This window comes from Paramisgurnus dabryanus, chromosome 2, assembly GCF_030506205.2.
Source record: "Paramisgurnus dabryanus chromosome 2, PD_genome_1.1, whole genome shotgun sequence".
In the NCBI taxonomy this organism is placed as follows: Eukaryota; Metazoa; Chordata; class Actinopteri; order Cypriniformes; family Cobitidae; genus Paramisgurnus; species Paramisgurnus dabryanus.
Genome location: NC_133338.1, coordinates 30202798 through 30222071, shown reverse-complemented (window position 1 = coordinate 30222071; position 19274 = coordinate 30202798). Strand labels below are relative to the sequence as shown.

General features: G+C 36.2%; 2 protein-coding genes across 5 annotated transcripts in view; one reads left to right on the top strand and one right to left on the bottom strand.

Moving 5' to 3' along the window:
• The window catches only part of kcnc1a (potassium voltage-gated channel, Shaw-related subfamily, member 1a), a 36618-nt gene extending 34973 nt beyond the window's left edge, over positions 1-1645 (bottom strand). For all 4 annotated transcript variants that reach the window (XM_065267559.1, XM_065267560.2, XM_065267557.2 and 1 more), the window contains exon 1: positions 215-1645. In XM_065267559.1, the coding sequence (XP_065123631.1) occupies positions 215-784 (570 nt within the window). In that variant the 5' untranslated portion in view covers positions 785-1645. The remainder of the gene's footprint in view (positions 1-214) is intronic.
• A 3898-nt stretch (positions 1646-5543) lies between these two features.
• cd81a (CD81 molecule a) overlaps positions 5544-19274 on the top strand; it is a 32463-nt gene continuing 18732 nt past the window's right edge. The window contains exons 1-2 of the mRNA XM_065267581.2: positions 5544-5735; positions 13003-13117. Coding sequence (XP_065123653.1) covers positions 5670-5735; positions 13003-13117 — 181 coding nt within the window. The 5' untranslated portion in view covers positions 5544-5669. The remainder of the gene's footprint in view (positions 5736-13002; positions 13118-19274) is intronic.

Here is a 19274-nt window from a genome sequence, read left to right as displayed (position 1 = left end):
TTAAAGTAAGATTGATTATTGGAAGACAGTCAAATATAAAGGCAACCAGTTGCTTATTTTTTGTTTCATCGTGCATCGTGATTCCCGCGTTTTGTAGATTGTTTTTAATAAACACCAGCTTCACTGGATATTGATACATCCTTCTCAAATGCTATGTGCTTAAATAGACATGACAAACATAAAGAATGGTAAGACCATTGTCAGTCCCACTTACCCTTGCATATTTAGAGGAATATGGGTCTTCAAAGAGTGCCCAAACACGGCGCTGCCAACGTTGACACAGCCCCACAGCTTTGGCATCAGGGGAGTCCCCTAAAGCAAGCCGTTTGGTCATCTCAAGTTCATCATCTCCATCCCCTGAATCACCCAAACCATCTCCCTCCGTGTCGTCGTTGCCCATTTCAGCTGGCCCCCCACCGAAACTGTCCAGCGCCTCTTCTGCCTCCCGGTGCTGTCTGTACGTCATCCAGCAACAAGGCTCCACATCAGTCTCATCAATTCCCCAAAATGCCAACTCTTCCTCATAAAGAGGGCCACAGACATCAGCAGGACAATGTAACTTGCCAGTCCTATAATAATTAAGTATGTGTGCAAAGACTCCAGGGTGTCGGTCAAAGAAAAACTCGCCAATCTGGGCGTCATAATCAAAGTGACTGTGGGCATCGGGTTCGGCGAGCCAGGCTAAACGAGTGCCGGGGAGAGTGCGCAGGGTGCTGCGGTAGGTCTGGTGTCGAACCCCTCCCACGTTAATCACAACGCGGTCTTTCTCGTCACCCTGGCCCATCTCGTCGCTTAGGCATGTCTCGAGCACGGGCCAAGCATCACAACGCTGAATAACCCTGAGGACACATGTGCGCAATTGTCAGGTAACGAAAAAAGAGAATTGCTTTCGCGCGCAAAAAAAAAAAAAAGCGTTTTACATGGACAGAGCAAGTGCGAGAAATCTGTGCATGAGCTTTTGATGTTGTGCTCGGGTCAAAGGGGGATTGTCTTCAGGTGCCAAGAGATGAGATGATGAAAAAGATTATCAGAAGTTACTCCTCTTGAACAAATGAGATGTATGCTGAATTGTCATTAAAATATAACCAATCCCATGACATTCAGCAGAGGTGTCTGTTGAGTTGTGGTGCACCGCTTGTGGCACAGTAATGTGTGTGGTTCTGAACGGACAGCTCCGGATCCCACTTTCCCTGGTTTTTTCACTCTCGCATTGTCTCCAAAACGAGACAAATGCCCTAATTTCCAATAGACGCCTCCTCGAATCCAGCAAAGCGGCAACAGAGGGATCGCGGATAAACTGTCGTCACATGTTAAACGTTTTGTCGATTAGACGTCGTTCGTTTTTTAAAGCATGTCGAGATCAGAAGCCTTCTGTGGGCAAATACAACAACCACCACATTTAAAAGGAGTCGCCAGCTTTGAAGTGGGAAAGGACGGGTCCTTTTAAAAATCTTCTTTAGTCACAAAAATGTCCAATTTGGTAAGGTCCTCGGTTGTTGTTCGAAATATATGCCTGCATTCTCTCATTTAACGACGTCAATTTTCAGTCCCTCTCGGTCTGTGTGGTTGTTTCTCTCCTGACGATGCGAGTAGAGAGCGGTTCGTCACTCCTGCGGAGAGACAACACTAGCCTCCCTTAGATCCTACCGACGCGCATGCGCAATTGCTGAGTGGCTCAGTAGAAGCGTGAAAGAGATTAGTTATTGGGAGGGTTTCAAATTGTGGAGAGCTTTGCTAAACACAACATGTTGAAGTGATAAGTGTAGTCAAAGCACAGCTATGACAAGACTGCCCAAATTATGAAAAACTGCCTTACATTTTTAGGTTTAATCAAATTGGCTGTTTGTTTCAACTTTCTTTTTAAAATAGCTCTAAAACAGTTTTAAATAAAGTTCTAAAACAGATGATTTCTTGAAACTTAATCAGATAATTTAAAATAACAAACATTGATATGACTTATTAAACACATTACAGTGATTTGCACAATGTTGTGTTTTATCCTACCATCTTGGGTCTCTCAATCAAAAAGTTACCGCAATAATTGTAGTGTACATAGTACATATCGCACAACCTAACAACAAATCAACAAAATCAAAATCTAGAGAATTAACATAAAATGTGAGTTTGTGTGTGTGTGTGTGTGTGTGTGTGCGCGTGCGTGCGTGCGTGCGTGCCTGTGTGTGTTAAATATAGTATTATATTTCTATTAACAACCTAAATGGAAGCAAATATTAGATATCAGTCTTTGTAATATTTGCATGTAATATTTGTTGATTATTCTTTATTTAACATTCATCCTAAGATCCATCCAACTCATATTTTCAAATGATAACATTGCTTTATTCCGGTCAATTTGTGGGTCACTTTCAGTTCATATTATTTGTTATGATTTTTACAAAGGCCTGTTTTCACTTCACACGTTCCATGTTCCTGGAAAAACTTAAAGGCAAATTGTATGTTCCTTATTATAACAATAAACGTTTAAATAATAAATGCTCCTAAAAGGGTCTTTGTCTGTCTCTAGAGAACCTTACTATTGAACAAAGTTTTTTTTTTCAGATTTTACAAGGGAATGAAAGAAAGGGTTAGCCTATATGACGACCTTTAACTGAAAGGTTCTTTAGAGAACCAAAATGGTCCTTCTGTGAATAACCATTGTATCACCTTTATTTTTAAGAGTGTTGTTTCAGGAAACACATAATGGGATTTGTGACAAATTATCTTGCTCAGTTAAGGAGGTAAAGCAATTAAGCTTGAAAGAAAGGATAATGTCCACTCATGGGGTCTTGTATCATATTCCCCTGAGTATCACTGACGGTCAGAAACCCATTAATACTGATGGGATGTGGGTTAAGAAGGGAGCAAAATGTTGCAACAAGCTCGTTACTCATCTGCTACTTGTCAACGAAACGTAACATTTAGATTCTTACAGTACCTTAATAAAGCACTTTAACTAAAACATAACGAATAAAGAAAGATTTCCATGAGTTCCACCATGAATTCATAAACGTTCTCTAAAAATGTCTTTTTTATTGCAAGCACACATGTAAAACAGGGATGATTTCAGGTAGATTGGCACACTTTTTGACTGTCAAAATTTTCAGATTTTCCTAAATTAACTGTTGTATAGATCTACAACTGCATTTACTTTGCATGGCAGCATGAAGTAAAAACATTAGTGACATCTATTGGGGAAATAGTGCCACGACAGCTCAGGGACTATAATGCTAAAATTATTTAAAATTATACATTTATTGATGGATTTTATGGTTAGGTCTATTTATAAATATTTTTATTATTATGAATGTAGTGTCCACAATCTTTTTACTTTTAAAACATCACCATCTTTGACTTGCCTCACAGCTCCCCCTGCTGTATAGTTTGAGTGTTTCACTTTATTAACTGCATCAGACATGATATTTATTAGCCTATTAGTGCTTAATGCTCACAATTATCGGTACCACTATTGTGTAACTTTTTAAGTAACTGTGTTATAAACATTATGAAAAAACTATATTATTTATGGACAACTAAATATAAATGGGGTATAGAAGCTAGATGCCACAAAGGCTATAATTAAAGTATGAGTCCCGTATGGTAAGGCAAAATTGTGTTAAAACACAATTAAGCCTTTGAAAACTATTAGCTATTATGCCAGTTGCAGCTGGAACCAGCTTCCAGAGGAGATCAGATGTGCTCCAACAGTAGCCACATTCAAATCCAGACTCAAAACACATCTGTTTAGCTATGCATTTACTTAAAGGCGGAGTCCACGATGTTTGAAAAACGGTTTGGAAAAGGAGACGGGCCGACTACCAAAACACACTTATAGCCAATCAAATCAAATCAAATGCCGGGTTGCGTATGTGTGGGGCGGGTCTATCAACAGAAGGTCCAGATTCTATTGGGGTAGGGGCGTGTTTGTTTAGGCGATTTCAAATATCAACACTGGCTTTCAAACATCATGGACTCCGCCTTTAATGAGCACTATGCTGGGTCCGAACTAATTGCACTATATTTTATATGCACTATTTTAACTCTTTTAATTTCTCTTGATTTTATTCTTATTTTTAACTGTTTTATACTTTTATTCCTGTTTTATTCTTTTTCACACTTTAAACAATTTTTATTAAAATCACATTTATTTTATTTTAATTTGATATTTTAAATTCATGTATCTTTGATTTTTTTTGTTTTCTCATTTCAATGTAAAGCACTTTGAACGACCTCTGTGTATGAAATGTGCTATACAAATAAACTTGCCTTGCCTTGCCTTGCCTTGCCTTGCCTATTACAAAACTGAATTAGCTTGTCCTGTTACACATGTAGCCTATGTGATTGCTCTCACAAAAACTATAGAGAACATATTTTTTATTATGATTTTGTTCATTCTTTAGAGGTTTTCTGGTATAACAAATTATAAATGTATAAATAAAGCAACCAGCTGTGTCTATAGAAACTCCTAGTGTGAGGAACTCTTGTCTTCTTACAAGGTAATTATAATTTTATAATTTGTTATATCAGAAAACATGTAAAGAATGAACAAAAGCACAAAATAAATGTTTGATCAGAGAAACTAATCAAAAATCATACATTTACTGCCAAAGACCTACAAGATGGCCAGATGAAGGGAGGAATAAACATTTTAATGCAGGGATAGGCAAGCATGACCTTCGTGAATGGTTAGGACATCTTAATGCCGCTCTTGGCCAGGAATAAAATAAAGACTTGAACATGTAAAAATTAATTTGGATAGACCTGCTGAGTTCTGGAAAATGTTTTACAAAGTAATTTGACCAAACTGAAACTGTCTGGACCTATTGATCAGCCTTATGTCTGTTGGAAATAAAGGCAAAGCTATATGAGCAGAACATCACCATCTCTATAGTCAAATATGGAGTTGGTCCAGTCTTGTCATGAGGGTGCTTTGCTGTTGCAGGTAGTGGAAATCTTGACTGTATGTTTTAGGGTTGGTCTTAAAGGATCTTGATTGTCATCAGTAGACTACATTTCTAAAATAAAAGCATGTCCATTAAAAACTTTACCTTGCCTTCTTTAAATTGGGCCACTAGGTGGAGACACACACTCATTTCTCAATGAAAAAGAAGTACCCTGTAAACATAACTGTAATTTACAACCTGCCATTGCTTATACTTTCAACAATACATGCATGTCAAAAATATAGTAAAATGTATAGTTAATTAAAGAGGCAACAAATTTAGAGGCAACACCAAAAAGAAATATCATACTATAAAAGAGAGTATTGCTTTCATTGAAATGTGATATGAATAGCAACCAAGAAAAACAATAATGCAACATTGTTGTATTAACGTTGAAATATATAATATTAAGTGTTGATATATTATACAACTATATGTCAAGTGGAGCATGTTGAACAAATTGTTCTGTAATCTCCCTGCACGTATTTTTTATTTTTTTTTAAACTTTATTTATGAATTTGATTAGTCTTAACGCCCTACAGTATGTAGGGGACTTGAAGGGGGAGGAAACTGGGCGTTGCCCGTTTTTACGTCGACTCGACTCTAGGCAGCAAGCAGACAATCACGCGCATACACAGATTGGAGATTCTGCGCGACCACTGCATTACGAGCTTCATCGAGAGACACTTCTTCATTAACGGCGCTAAACCTCCTCCAGAAAACGACACCATGGGCGTGGAAGGCTGCACGAAATGCATCAAATACATGCTTTTCTTCTTTAATTTCATTTTCTGGGTAAGTAGCCATTCATTTTGTGCGAGGGTTTTGTGTCTGGCCTGAGAGACCGCCATTAGTTTGGTGTATTAAGAAGGCTGTTTATCCTTCATGCTTTCATATTTGCCGTTAACTGTCATTTAAATCGATTTTAATAACGTAAGGCCGAGGCGATCATATTAAGATTTAGTTAAGACAAAAAAACAAAGCCTTCTAAAATTACGTTTTATATACATATGTTTTATATTGAAGAGACGTGGCTTAAGTATATCGTTAAAGTAGCTGAGAAAATGAACAAACATAAAGAGAGTATGCAGTAAACAAAGAGCTTGTAAAAAATAACGGACACGGGGCGGAGACCTCAGCTCTCGCCTATTAAAACGTCCCGACGCAGACTTTTCTTGTGTAAATAAACATGCCTGTCAAACTTACTATTTACTGTCTTTCTTTTCTTTTTTAAATGTGCTACCAACACATAACTACACTTGCTACTACGCTCTTTTTTCTGTTGCACAAAGAGGCAACAAAATAGCAAAGTAATTAAATTGGTCCCTCCCACTCAGTAGCTGAGAAAAAAATAAATTTTCCATACAAATTACACAACAACTTCTGTGAAGAGGTGTGTGTAGCAGTCACAACACATAAACTAGCACTGTATGGTTTAGGCAGTAATATTGAATAATAGCTTTGATTTGATTAAAAGTTCTTTTGATTATGTGGTAACATAAAGCATTGTTTACGTTTCAAAATGTTTCGCAGTGTAATAGCATTATTGAGTTTAACCAAATAGCCTTCAGTAGTATAAACCATGACTGATAATAAAAACAAAAACATGTACATAGCTGAGCTGGACGTATATTTTAGCAAGAAGACAGACTTCCAATGCAAAATGAAGATGTTTTCCACCTTTTATCCAAGGAGTAACCTACATGGTTTAAAAATCGAAGTCAAAGAAGTAGAATGTTTTGTGTTTGTGATAAGTGCACGAGAAAGTGACAAATTAGTGTAATACCAAAACATTTCTTCCTTTTTTTTCCAGAAAGTTCCATCATGAACTGGAAAATATTATCAATACAGTTGTAGTGTGAAGCACAAGTCATTTTTTAAGGCATATTGAAAACCAAGAAATGGCCAACTTTCATACTATTTATAGACGGTTTCAGCAGTAACAACATAAATAAGCGGCTTCCTTGGTCATCATGTAACTTCCAGTAAACTATTCTTATATACGAATAAATAACAACAATGTCTTTTTAAAGTAGTTTATTTATATAACAAGCAAAATAAACAACGCGTAGATTACCTAGGAAACCAAAACATTTGTTATTTTCAACAAGGTATTTGTTTAAAGGGCCCATGTCACAGGACTTTTTTAAGATATCAAATACATCTTTGGTGTCCCCAGAGCACATGTGTGAAGTTTTAGCTCAAAATACCATATAAATAATTTATTATAGCATGTTAAAATTGCCACTTTGTAGGTGTGTGCAAAAATGTGCTGTTTTGGGTGTGTCCTCTAACATGCACATGTGCAGATCAAGTGCAAACACTGATCACAATGATGGTGGTTTGTTGAAATTGAAACTCAATTGTTCTGTGAATTATTTTCTCTCTGCACTAAATGGCAGTGCTGTGGTTGGATTAAGGAGTTGGATTATTATAATAAGAGCTCCTTATGACATCATAAGGAGAGCCAAATTTCAACGACCTATTTTTTCATGTGCTTGTAGAGAATGGTTTACCAAAACTAAGTTACTGGGTTGATCTTTTTCAAATTTTCTAGGTTGATAGCATCACTAGGGACCCAATCATAGCACTTAAACATGGAAAAAGTCAGATTTTCATGTCATGGCCCCTCTAAAAGAAACAGAAACCGGAAGTAAAGTTCTGACCAGACGCGCAATCGCGTGACCGCCCGTACGTCCGATGATACGGTCTATACTAATCAACATTTGAAGTGGATAAAAAAACCTTTCATAAAAGTTGTCTTAAAACCAATACCCATTCTTGTCTTAGGACATTTAACTTAAATGAACTTTTTTGATCCACTTCAAATGTTGACTAGTAAATACAGAATGGAACTTGGCGGTTTCAGACGCAGCTTAAATCTTAAAAGAAAAATTAGCATCAACCACAACCATTAAAACAGAAGTAGTATATTTTCATTCCTGCTTAAGGGTTAAACACCCATGTTAATTTCTTTATAGGCCCAACAGGTGCTCAGAACCTTTACAGCAAGAGCCTGATGGCCTCTCTCTCTCTCACACACACACACACACATACATAAACTCTGAAGTAATGCAGAGCTCAACATAAAGGACTGCCCAGTGGCCCGGGGCAAGTGTGAGAGATGTTCGGGCCAGTAAAAAGTATTGTCACTTGCCCGATTGGGCCAGTGCTTCACCCTCAGTCACTAAAATATTTTTTTATCAATTTATATTATTTAACATCTTGGAAACAGACATTTACTTGGGTAAAAAGACGACAAAAGAAACTGTGCAATATTTTTGATGTCAGTTTACAGGTAAAGCAGAAAAGTTGGGAGCCTTTTTTCGTTGGAACATGTCTGTTGTATATGTATACAATTAAATTTAACTTTTGATTTATTATTTTTAAATATGTGACACTGACATTTTTTTATTAGGGCCAGTGAAAATTTTGGCAGGGGAAGTAAAAAAAAACCCTGAACAACTGGTTGGGGTTAGGGGAAGGGAATAGATTATACAGTTTGTATGATATAAAATCATACGTATAAATGCATTACGTCTATGGAATTTCCCCACAAAACATGGAAACCAGAATGTGTGTGTGGCGATATATATATTTATTAAATATATATATTTATTACTAAGGTAATTTTTTTTTCTGAACTTAGGCATGACATGCCTGGCATTCTACTACTGCCCTTTACTGGACTGTTGGACAAAAATAGAACGCTTACAGCACTGCTAGTAAGAGATTAGAGATAAACAAGAGGGTGCTTGGATTATAAGACCCTTATATGGGATGACAAAGTGTGTTTGTGTGTGTAGCATTGATTTTTTTTTTTTTATATTGCAAAATGTTGTTATCAACCAGGTGCAAGCACTGCCTCCGCTTGTGTAATTTGTGTTGCAACATACTTATAAATTAGAAAAATTATTCAATGGCTTGCTTCCCATCTTACACAAATTAATATGTAATTTTTTTAGGGAGTGCCTTTTATGGATATTGTATCACACATTGCTTTTATATACTGTACAAAATGTAGTACTGACATAAAAGGAAATATTCATGCTATGTTAAGTTAATATGTATGGATAGTTTGTAGCAGTGGATGAACATTTCTCTGTTTAGTCTTAAGCATTTTGAGTAAGTGTGTTCTCTGATAACACTCATTACTTATTTTAAGACTTTACTATTAGAGTTATTATTAAATACAGAATGATTACATGTGTGTATGTGTTCATAAACCTCATCATGACCTTTTTAGGAAAGCTATCCTTTCCTTCACATCACACATTTCCGTACCGGGAAGGTAATTTTCAAAATATTGAAGTACTCTTTCACTGAAATAGGGCAAACCGCTTGTTTTTACAAAATGATGCAGCCAGTCACAAATATTTATTATACTGAGACTGGAAGGACATAAAAAATTTTTTTCAGATGTTCCCCAAAAGACAGAAATCACAAACTGAAGCTGGTACAAAGTTCATTTAATCGGTAGTTTGAACTAGCAACCCTAGTTAATTTCAGTCATATAGTAAGTGGTAAAAAGTATTCAACTTTAGTATGTCATGTCCTAGTTGTCTTGTCACTGTTACATTTCGCAAATGTCACAACAAATAATATTTCCTGTGTCAAGGTCGTTGCCCAATATGTGTTGCATTCTGCACAATAAAATAAAATATATACATATAATTTTGCCATAAAATTGAGTTTATATAGTTTTATTTATTATGTTAAATCAGCTTAATAACACTGCGATGTGTTGCATATCAATTAAAAATATAGCCTTTAGTTACCAAACATTTGTGATTTTCAACTCCTTCATACTAATCATAATGTTTGTGTGAATATAAATGGAGCTTCCTGTTTTCTCCAATATCAATTCTTTTAATGTTTGGAAACTTTTAAAACTAAGGGTATGGTTACACAACAATGATGTATTAAAAAAAGTTTCCCTTTGTGTTTTTTGATTCCGTTCACACGGATCCACGGCAACGACTAAAAGCGCTGTATTATGCATGCCAGGCTATTAGTTGCCAATGTCACATGATGTCTGAACACGAAATGATAATGTGGTTTTCGAAAACCTGCACTTCAATATTTTGGGTTTTCATAAACCCCAAAAAGCCATTGTTGTTTATGCGAACCAGATTACACAAATGAAAATTTCAGTTTTTAACCATTAAAGGGGATGCATCATGAAGTGCTATAATTTGGTCCCGAGTGCTTCTATCAACCTAGAACAGTGTTTCTCAAACTTTTTCAGCCCAAGGACCACTTTATCTTCCAATTTTTTTCTGAGGACCACCTAACAGAATCCCACTCTAACATGCCCCCAAAAAACAACAAAATAGGAAGGAAAAGCTAAATTTAAGTTTAATATGCAACTGTTTCAAGTCAAAACTAATATTGTAAACACAAATGCAATGCTATGTTCAGAAATTATTATATGAATTTTAGTTCATTTGAAAAAGTAAATGTGAAATGAGTTACAGCTTAATATGAACAACAAACTGCACATATGAAAAAAAAACTGCAATTAAACATACCATAACAGCCTAGGTCACACTTAATGTCATTCCAAAGAGCCATTAGTTTAAAACTGAGGTGGTGGGTATATGAAGTCTATGGTTGTAACTATGATAACAATAAAATGCTGAAAAAATATGTTTTCCTCTCATGTCCAAAATCACTGAAATTACAGGGATTTGACACATGAAACAAAAACTAGTACATTACAAAACTAATAGATCTGTGGATTTTAGCTGCTTTCAGTTGACGCTTGATCTACTTAAATAAGTGACGATTGTATAAACACTTGCCTAATTTAGGTAATCTTTTGGCGGACCACTGGGGGGGTTTGGACCACACTTTGAGAATTACTGACCTAGAAAATGTGAAAAAGAACAACTCGTTAACTTAGTTTTAGTTAAGTATTCTCTGCAAGCATGTGAAAAAATAGGTCATTGAAATTTGTCTCCCCTTGTGATATCAGAAGGGGGATATTACCGCCTTTAATCTGCACTATCCAACCACGCACTGCCATTTAGTGCAGAAATCAACTAATTTGCATCTTAAAGAATACATCAAAAAACTGCACATTTTTGCTCACACCAACAAAGTGTCAATTTTAGCATGTTATAATAAATTATCTATGACGTATTTGGAGCTAAAACTTCACATATATACTTTGGGGACACCAAAGATTTATTTGACATCTTAAAAGTCTTGTAAAATGTCACCTTTAAAAACAGTGTCATGTAAACAGCCCTTCAAACGAATGATCCTACCAGCAGTATTATCCAGGTTATAACCTTCCCCTAGACACCAGGGCAGTTGTCAGGGGGAACGACCAGGAACACTGGCCCGGGCCATGTGATGAGAAAGCAGTCCACTAATTTTTTTAATGTCATAACCTACTCCTTGTTCCTGGGGGAGAGGGAGGCCAAAAGGTGAAATTTGTTCCGTGCAATGTTAATTTTAGAGTTGACTCACCCTCCAACTATAAACTGTATTCAAGGGGAATCTCCTTTTACCCGGATATTCCTGAAGGCAAGTGAGAAAATGTAATGTAAAACTGCACTCTGCCGAGGACAAGTTGTTTAAAGTGTGACATAGCTTCTCCATGCTACATCATTTGAGAACCTCTCCCTTTGGCCGGCCTTATATTTACTCAGTTGCTAAGCAGCAGGCTGTCTGAGCTCTGGAATGAGTCTTTCTGGCCTTTGGAGAGACTGGGAAAGACGGAAAGAGAAGTGGAGAAAACTATCTCAACACTTCTTCCATCTTGGTAGAGATGGTTTTCACACTTTGTGTTTGAATGGTGTGGATGAAATCTAAATATATATGTATGTTGTGATCCTAATCTCTGTCAGTATGAGAAGGGTGGAGGCAGTAAGATGTTAAAGACTAGCAAACATTTTTAGAGAGAAGAGGAAGTTTTGCTTATGTATGGTGTGTAGGGGGTTGTGGTGTGAACTGCAATGGCATATGTCTTTTGGTTTGACCTGGTGTGAATAACATTAGCGATGCAGCTGTTCACAGATGTAGAAGTGACATGTGTGAGAGTGGTGGCAGTTTGTGGAGTTGTAGAATCTACAATAAAAAGGGGAAAAAAGGAGAAAGAGAGCAAAGGAAGGAAGTTGGAAACTATTGTTTTCCTAGCCAGAGAAGAGCGTTCTGCCCATCCCTGCATTCCTGATTATGTTGCTATGCCTCACATTTCCCGTTACTCTCGCCTATGTTGTGTAGTTCAATCTCCTTTTTTCTAACAGAACCCACAAGGTTTTGGCTTTATCTACACCCTGCGTTCCTCCACATAGCATAGGCATTCCTGAAGAGATCCGGCTGCTCTCACAGGGCCCAGCTCTTGTCTGATTTGACAGTGATTTAGCTGTAAAAAAGCCATGTAAACAAAGCCAAATGAACCCCTTTCTGCTCGTCACGCACTCGCCCATCCCCCACGCCCGAAACTTTCCCACTTTTTATCCCCTCACCCATACAATGCCACATATTGTAGCATTGCTTTAAATGTCCTCTCATCTGCCTACACCCATTTTCCTTTTCTATTTTTTCTGTCCCCACCCTCCCTCTAGCCACAAGAGTGTTATGAACACCCTCACTCGTGAATATGCCATGTGTTTATTGGCCTTACCCAACTGAATGCTCATCAGTGTTAGCCATATGAAGAGAAAAGAGGGCTGAACCATGCTAGATGTGTGCCGCTGTGGAGTACAGTGATGTTTTGATATTCTTAACCCTCTGCACTGTGGGGCTCTAGATGGGGTCTGTAACAAGATCCAATTCTTCCCTCCTCCTGACCCCTAGAATTTGTGTCTTTTTCTTTTTGTTAAAAGGAAAATAAGTAGACTACGGAACTATGAGACAGGAACGCTCACAATAATTTACTTACACACTACATTAGGAATGTAGAGGAAAATGAAATGTATGTAATGTATATCGATTAGATAGATAAAGAAAATCAGAAAAGTCTGCAAGTTACTAGCTTTTCTTATGGTTTAACAATAAAGGGACCAAAAATGTTTTGTGCCCTCATGATTTCTCTACCCCTTTTTTTTAGCTGGCTGGATGTGTCATTCTGGGGGTTTCACTCTGGCTGCGTCATGACACTAAGACAAGCACTCTTCTGGGTCTAAAGTTAGAGGAGACAGAAGCACCCACCACTTTCTACATAAGTAAGAGAATACCCATCTCTCTCTCTCTTTCTATTGCTCGCTTGCTCTCTCTCTCTCATCCATGTCGAAGATCATGGTCTAATAGTCAAACAAAGGGGCATGACACAAATCTAACATTTTTAGATACTTTGCACAGCATATCTTCTTCATCATTTATCACAATACTTCCATAATATTTGTTTTTCTACTATGGAAATCAATGGTTACAATCATCTGTGTGCTTACCTAAAAATGAAATATTAAACACAGATGCCACACATAAACTACCATCATACCTAGTGTCTTTATACCCTTATAAAGCAAATAGATGCTGATCTTTTTGATATTTTGCTTTGTTCTGTTTGGCCATTCAAAATTACATAAAAATCCATTTTCGTTTAGTTTATAATCCATTTACTATTGTGTATACATAAAACTTTATGTGAATAATTTAAAGTAAATACACTAAGATATTTTATGCAGAACAACACTAATGTAATCTTAAAGGGACAATTGACATTTGGTTTTTACCGTTTTGGAATCCATTCAGCCAATCTCCGGGTCTGGCACTACCACTTTTAGCATGGATTTGAATACTCCATTGAATCTGATTAGACCATTAGCATCGTGCTACAAAAATAACCAAAGAGTTTCTATATATTTCCTATTTAAAACTTGACTCTTCTGTAGTTAGATCGAGTAATAAGACCGACTGAAAATTATACTCTCATTCTGGCATAATAACCAAGAACTTTGCTGTCGTAACATGGCTGCAGCAGGCGTGGTGATATTACGCAGCACCTGAAATAGTCCCCTACTATTGAAAGTAACCAAGGCAGTGGCGGCGTTTCACGAAAACCTATGGCAAAATTTCATCGTACAAGAAGGCCATTATCAAATAATGAATCTATGAAACCACATTATATGTGTACATACTTCACCTACCTGTAAAAAAATCATACTAAGATTGCACGGATGTACACTTGCAGACAACAATACAGAAGCAATACAAATGAAAAACAAAAATAGAAATCATGGTTGTTTAAAATGCTTTTCAAATGTTGTAATTCTTCACTAACTTAAGTGCAACTCCAGCATCAGATAAACTAAAACAAGATAATATCAAAACAAAACATACTGTGACATCCTTTCACAAATCTTGTCATGACAACCGCCAATAAACACTTAATAACAACACACATACAGACTTTTAAATAATACATTTTATTATAATACATTTTATTTATAATGCACTTTTCAGCAAAATCTGATGTGATAGAGCAAATGAGTTAACCAACTAAGATTGAAACACAAAATAAAACTTTTAGTAAAACAGGGCTAAATGCAAAAACAAGTCTTACCTTTTGTTGTCATGTAGTTTTTATTCCACAAGTGGCCATATTCAAAAATGCGCGCAAATAATGAATACAATTCACTTCAACTGCGTTACAATTCCCAGTGAAACAGAACATGTTTATTTATCCACAGATAACAAATCATATTACTTCTGGAATAATGTATGCAATATGCATAGCGCGAGTGTGGGGAAGAACCGTGAATCTGTTTAAATGTTAAAACAAAAAAGGATTTTACTTTCGAAAATAAAGATTATAACAGCAGCGGTCATCATGAGACCTCCTGCAGGGGGAACCTTATGTTCGACTTCAAGCTGCGCTGCAAGAACGACAGGCTGATGACATCAAAGTACCGCGAGGGTAAGTCGGGAAATCATCGGAGTGTTTGCTTTCGAACCGCTCTCGCAGCACTTTGATGTTATCCACTTGTCGGTTTCTGTGTTATAGCATGAAGTCGAACACGCGAATAAATTATCCCTATTAGTGATTTACCAATGTTCAGATATACTCTACTAAAAATATTTTATATTTTCTTTAATGAGCATCATTATAGCCTATTGATTTATGGTGTTTTATACGCAAACGCCGCCCCTGTGTTACAGGAGCAAAGTCCTTGATTATTACACCAGAATGAGAGTATAGTCCTAACCATATCTGCCTAGAAAATCGCAACATTTAATTTTCAGTTGGTCTTAGTTCAAGATGTAACTACAGAAGAGTCAAGTTTTAAAAAGGAAAAATATCGAAACTCTTTGGTTATTTTTTTGCGCGATGCTAATGGTCTAATCAGATTGAATGGATTATGCTAAACTATTCTAAAAGTGGTACCGCCAGAGCCAGAGATCAGCTGAATGGCTTTCAAAATGGTAAAAATCAAATGTTTAACTCTAGGGGAGCTGAAAAATGAGCATAGTCCCTTTGCAGTTAGTCCCTTTAATGTTAAATACGTAACAGCTAAATACTTTACCCTTGTAATACTTTATACACCTCTCTTTAGTGTTGGTCTTTTTTATTAGTACTATTTTTAGTTTTTCATTGACATACAATTTGTTAGTTATCAAATGATTGTTTCTATAACAGCCCAGTCTCACGAAATTTCGTTATATAGTCACGTATTTTTTTGATTCTTTTTTCGTGCTATTATCACGAAATTTCGTGTTTTTTCGTGATCGTATAACGAATTCCTGTTTTCGTGTGATTATCACGTATTGGTTACTCAACTGTTTTGTCCTATTTTCTTACCATTGTCGCTTCGGTTTAGGGTTAGATTTACAAAAAATGACATCCCTAACCAAACCCAACTCTAACCCTAACGCCAGGCGACATATAAAAAAATAAATCAGAAAAAATAGTATAAACCAATATATAAAGTGACATTCTAATGCAAGCACCAAATCTAACCCTAAACCGAAGCGACAATGGTTTAAAAATAGGAAAAAGCAGTTGAGTAACCAATACGTGATAATCACACGAAAACAGGAATTCGTTATACGATCACGAAAAAACACGAAATTTCGTGATAATAGCACGAAAAAAGAATCAAAAAAATACGTGACTATATCACGAAACTTTGTGAGACTGGGTTATTCTATAACAACATGGTTGTTATGATCATTCCAGTAATGGATGAGTAAACCAAAATTTCCAAATACAGATCGTCAGCATTGTACAATAACAGACATGTTGTCTCCCATGGACATTTGTGTGGTCAGAGGTTAGTGTCAGGGACACACAGGTGCAGTAGTTCTGTTGGTGACTGTTCAATATTTTTTTTTAGTCAGGAAAGTCTTTTGCATTTTAAGGAAGAGAGGGTTACAAATGTGCAAACAGCTTTCTAGTTAAATGAACAGTTCACTGATAAACATGAATTCTGTCTACAGACTAGGGATGACAAAATTTTTTTACAGACTAAATTTTCATACCGTCCCATCCCTACTACAGACATATTTGTTTGGAAGTTTTATTCAGGATCACTATTACATTCACACAAAAAAAATAACTTATCTGTTTTCTCAGGCTGTGAAAAATGTCATACTGTATGCGTTGTTGCGTAACCACTTGATTCTCTGTCACATTTTCTGTAACCTTTGGTAAAAATACTGCTCTCACTCCCTTTGCCTCCTCTACTATTTATTGGCCTTTAAAGTATTTTAGCAGAGATTTTAAGCATGATTCATCCAGTATGGAAAACATCTGGCTCATAGTTGTCCAGAAGTGAAACTGGGTATTTCAGACATGTTTATTAATGAGCATGAAACTAATAGAAACAGAAAAAAGGCTGACTTCGTGCTACAATTACATAAAAATGTTTGTTATATTTTTTCTTTGAACCCTTTATCTGAAATATTATGATTTGTTCTTCTCAAATGGAGGCAACCCTTTTGCTGAAGGGAGGGGGTTTAGTGTGGCTCCGCTTAGGGTTTGGAAAATGTGAAATTCCCAGTGAGTAATGTTATGTATTTATGAACATTTAAGACTGGTTGCAGATGGAACTGCCTCTCTCTCTCTCTCTCTCTCTCTCTCTCTCTCTCTCTCTCTCTCTCTCTCTCTCTCTCTCTCTCTCTCTCTCTCTCTCTCTCTCTCTCTCTCTCTCTCTCTCTCTCTCTCTCTCTCTCTCTCTGCTGAAATGTTATAGATTTTATTTCCTTATTTCAAATGGACTGAAAACATTATACTTTCAATACCAAATCAAAGCATTAACAAAATGTAAAATTCTGTCTTGTTCTTTTAAAGGGAAGTAAAGAAAATGAATATTAAGCTGTTAAGAAATAGCAGTGTCAACATTTTCCTTTGAAGACATTTATACACTGAAGAAGATTAAACTTCACTTTCAACTATTGAGGCGGTTTCCCGGACAGGGATTAGACTAGTCCTGAACTAAAATAAATGTAAAAGCTGTCCAAACTGAAAACAACTTGCCCTGACATATCTTAAAATACACCAGTGCCCTTTGTTTTGCCTCAATTGCACACAAGTAATGTTTCTAATAAGGCATGTTTGTTAAAGTGATAGTTCACCTTAAAATGAAAATTCTGTCATCATTTACTCATCCTCATGTTGTTGTAAACCTGTATGAATTTATTTTTTCTGATAAACACAAAATAAGATATTTTAAGAAACGATGGTAAACGCACAGCAGATAGTGACCATTGAATTCCATAGTAGGAAAAAAATTTTTGGAAGTATTGTGATAAAAGGTAAAGAAAACATTTTGATAAATGATGGTAAGCACACAGTTGACCCATTAAATTCTATCATATTTGTATTCCTACTATGGAAGTCAATGGTCACTTTCTGCTGTGTGTTTACCATCATTTCTCACAATGTCTTATTTTGTGTTCATCAGAAAAAAATAAATTCATACAGGTTTAGAACAACATGAGGATGAGTAAATGATGACAGAATTTTCATTTTAAAGTGAACTATCCCTTTAAAACTAGTTATATTTCCTAATTAAACTAAGGCCTAGTCCTGGCTTAAGATAATCACTGGCCAGGAAACCACCTCATTAATTAATAATATTTAGTTGTATAACCTTTGTTGTTGATAACTGCTGCACATCTGTGCAGTGGTGTAGTCTAGATTTTTGTAGTGAGTATACTGTGATTTTTCCCTCTCACCCTTATGCTTACTCGTCCTAGCGCGACACCTCATAAGCACCACCACACTCACAGATGCATACAGTATAGATATTCATGTAACTAAGAGCATTCTGAAAATGTACTCATGAACACACAAACTGAACGTGTTATCAACATGTCAGTTTATTATAAGAAAAAAAGACTTTAACAGCCAATGGGTTTACAGCTGGGGAAACTGGACTGATTTTTAGATTGGTTTAGTGTTAATCAACATCTAACTCAGGGACAACAGTTATTTAACTGTTAATTAAAATTAAATAAATCTTCAATCTGTGGCTAACACATGCATTAAAGGAGAAAAAATATTAAATTCTTTCAATAGCTATTATCTGACAACTATTGATAACATTACCATGTGTAATTTAATGGTGTAAATGTTTTTAATTAATACAAATTTAAGATGACCATGAATTAACTCTAATTTGCATAGTCATTGATATAAAAGCTTATTTTTGCATATAATATAAGCATTGTCTAAAAATGAAAATAGGCTTATACATATTATTACAAGACCATCATGTAGCCTAATATTAGACACCCAAACCAAACAGAAGTTTAAGATCATATACATCTTGAACGTAGATATATAAATGAACACAGAGAAGGGAAGTTTAACACTGTGAAGCACAAGCAAACATACTGAAAGCTAAAACCATCAGGATATAATTACGGGCTTATTTTATTGCATTTGGAGCCTTACCTCCAGATAAAGTAATAAACTGGACTGATGATTTAAATGTTGTTTACTCACATGTGCGTTGTAAACTCTATGGAGTTTATGTTGCAGCACTCATTCACTTCTCTGGACTGTTTGTTTACAGTGTCGCGTGAGCAGCTACACTGTAGGTTCGACTTCATTTGGCGGTAAGCAGACCTCTTGGTGATGTCAAAGTACCGCGAGAGCGAGTCAAAGCAGATTTCTCCATGTGATAACTGGAGTCTCTCTCGCGGTACTTTGCTGTCACTCGCCCGTCTGCTCCCCAGTTACTTTCGCGTCACTATAGTAATCTGATTTCATAGAAATTCATACGCCGATTGGATCGCGCAGTTCGGCATGAAGTATATAGCCTAATATGTATTTCAACCCGCTAAAGTAGCAAGTGTAGCATGCTAATGGTCAGTGCTTCACATCTATATTATGACTAAACTTTAAAAATGTCACAAAACCATGCTGTTACGCAT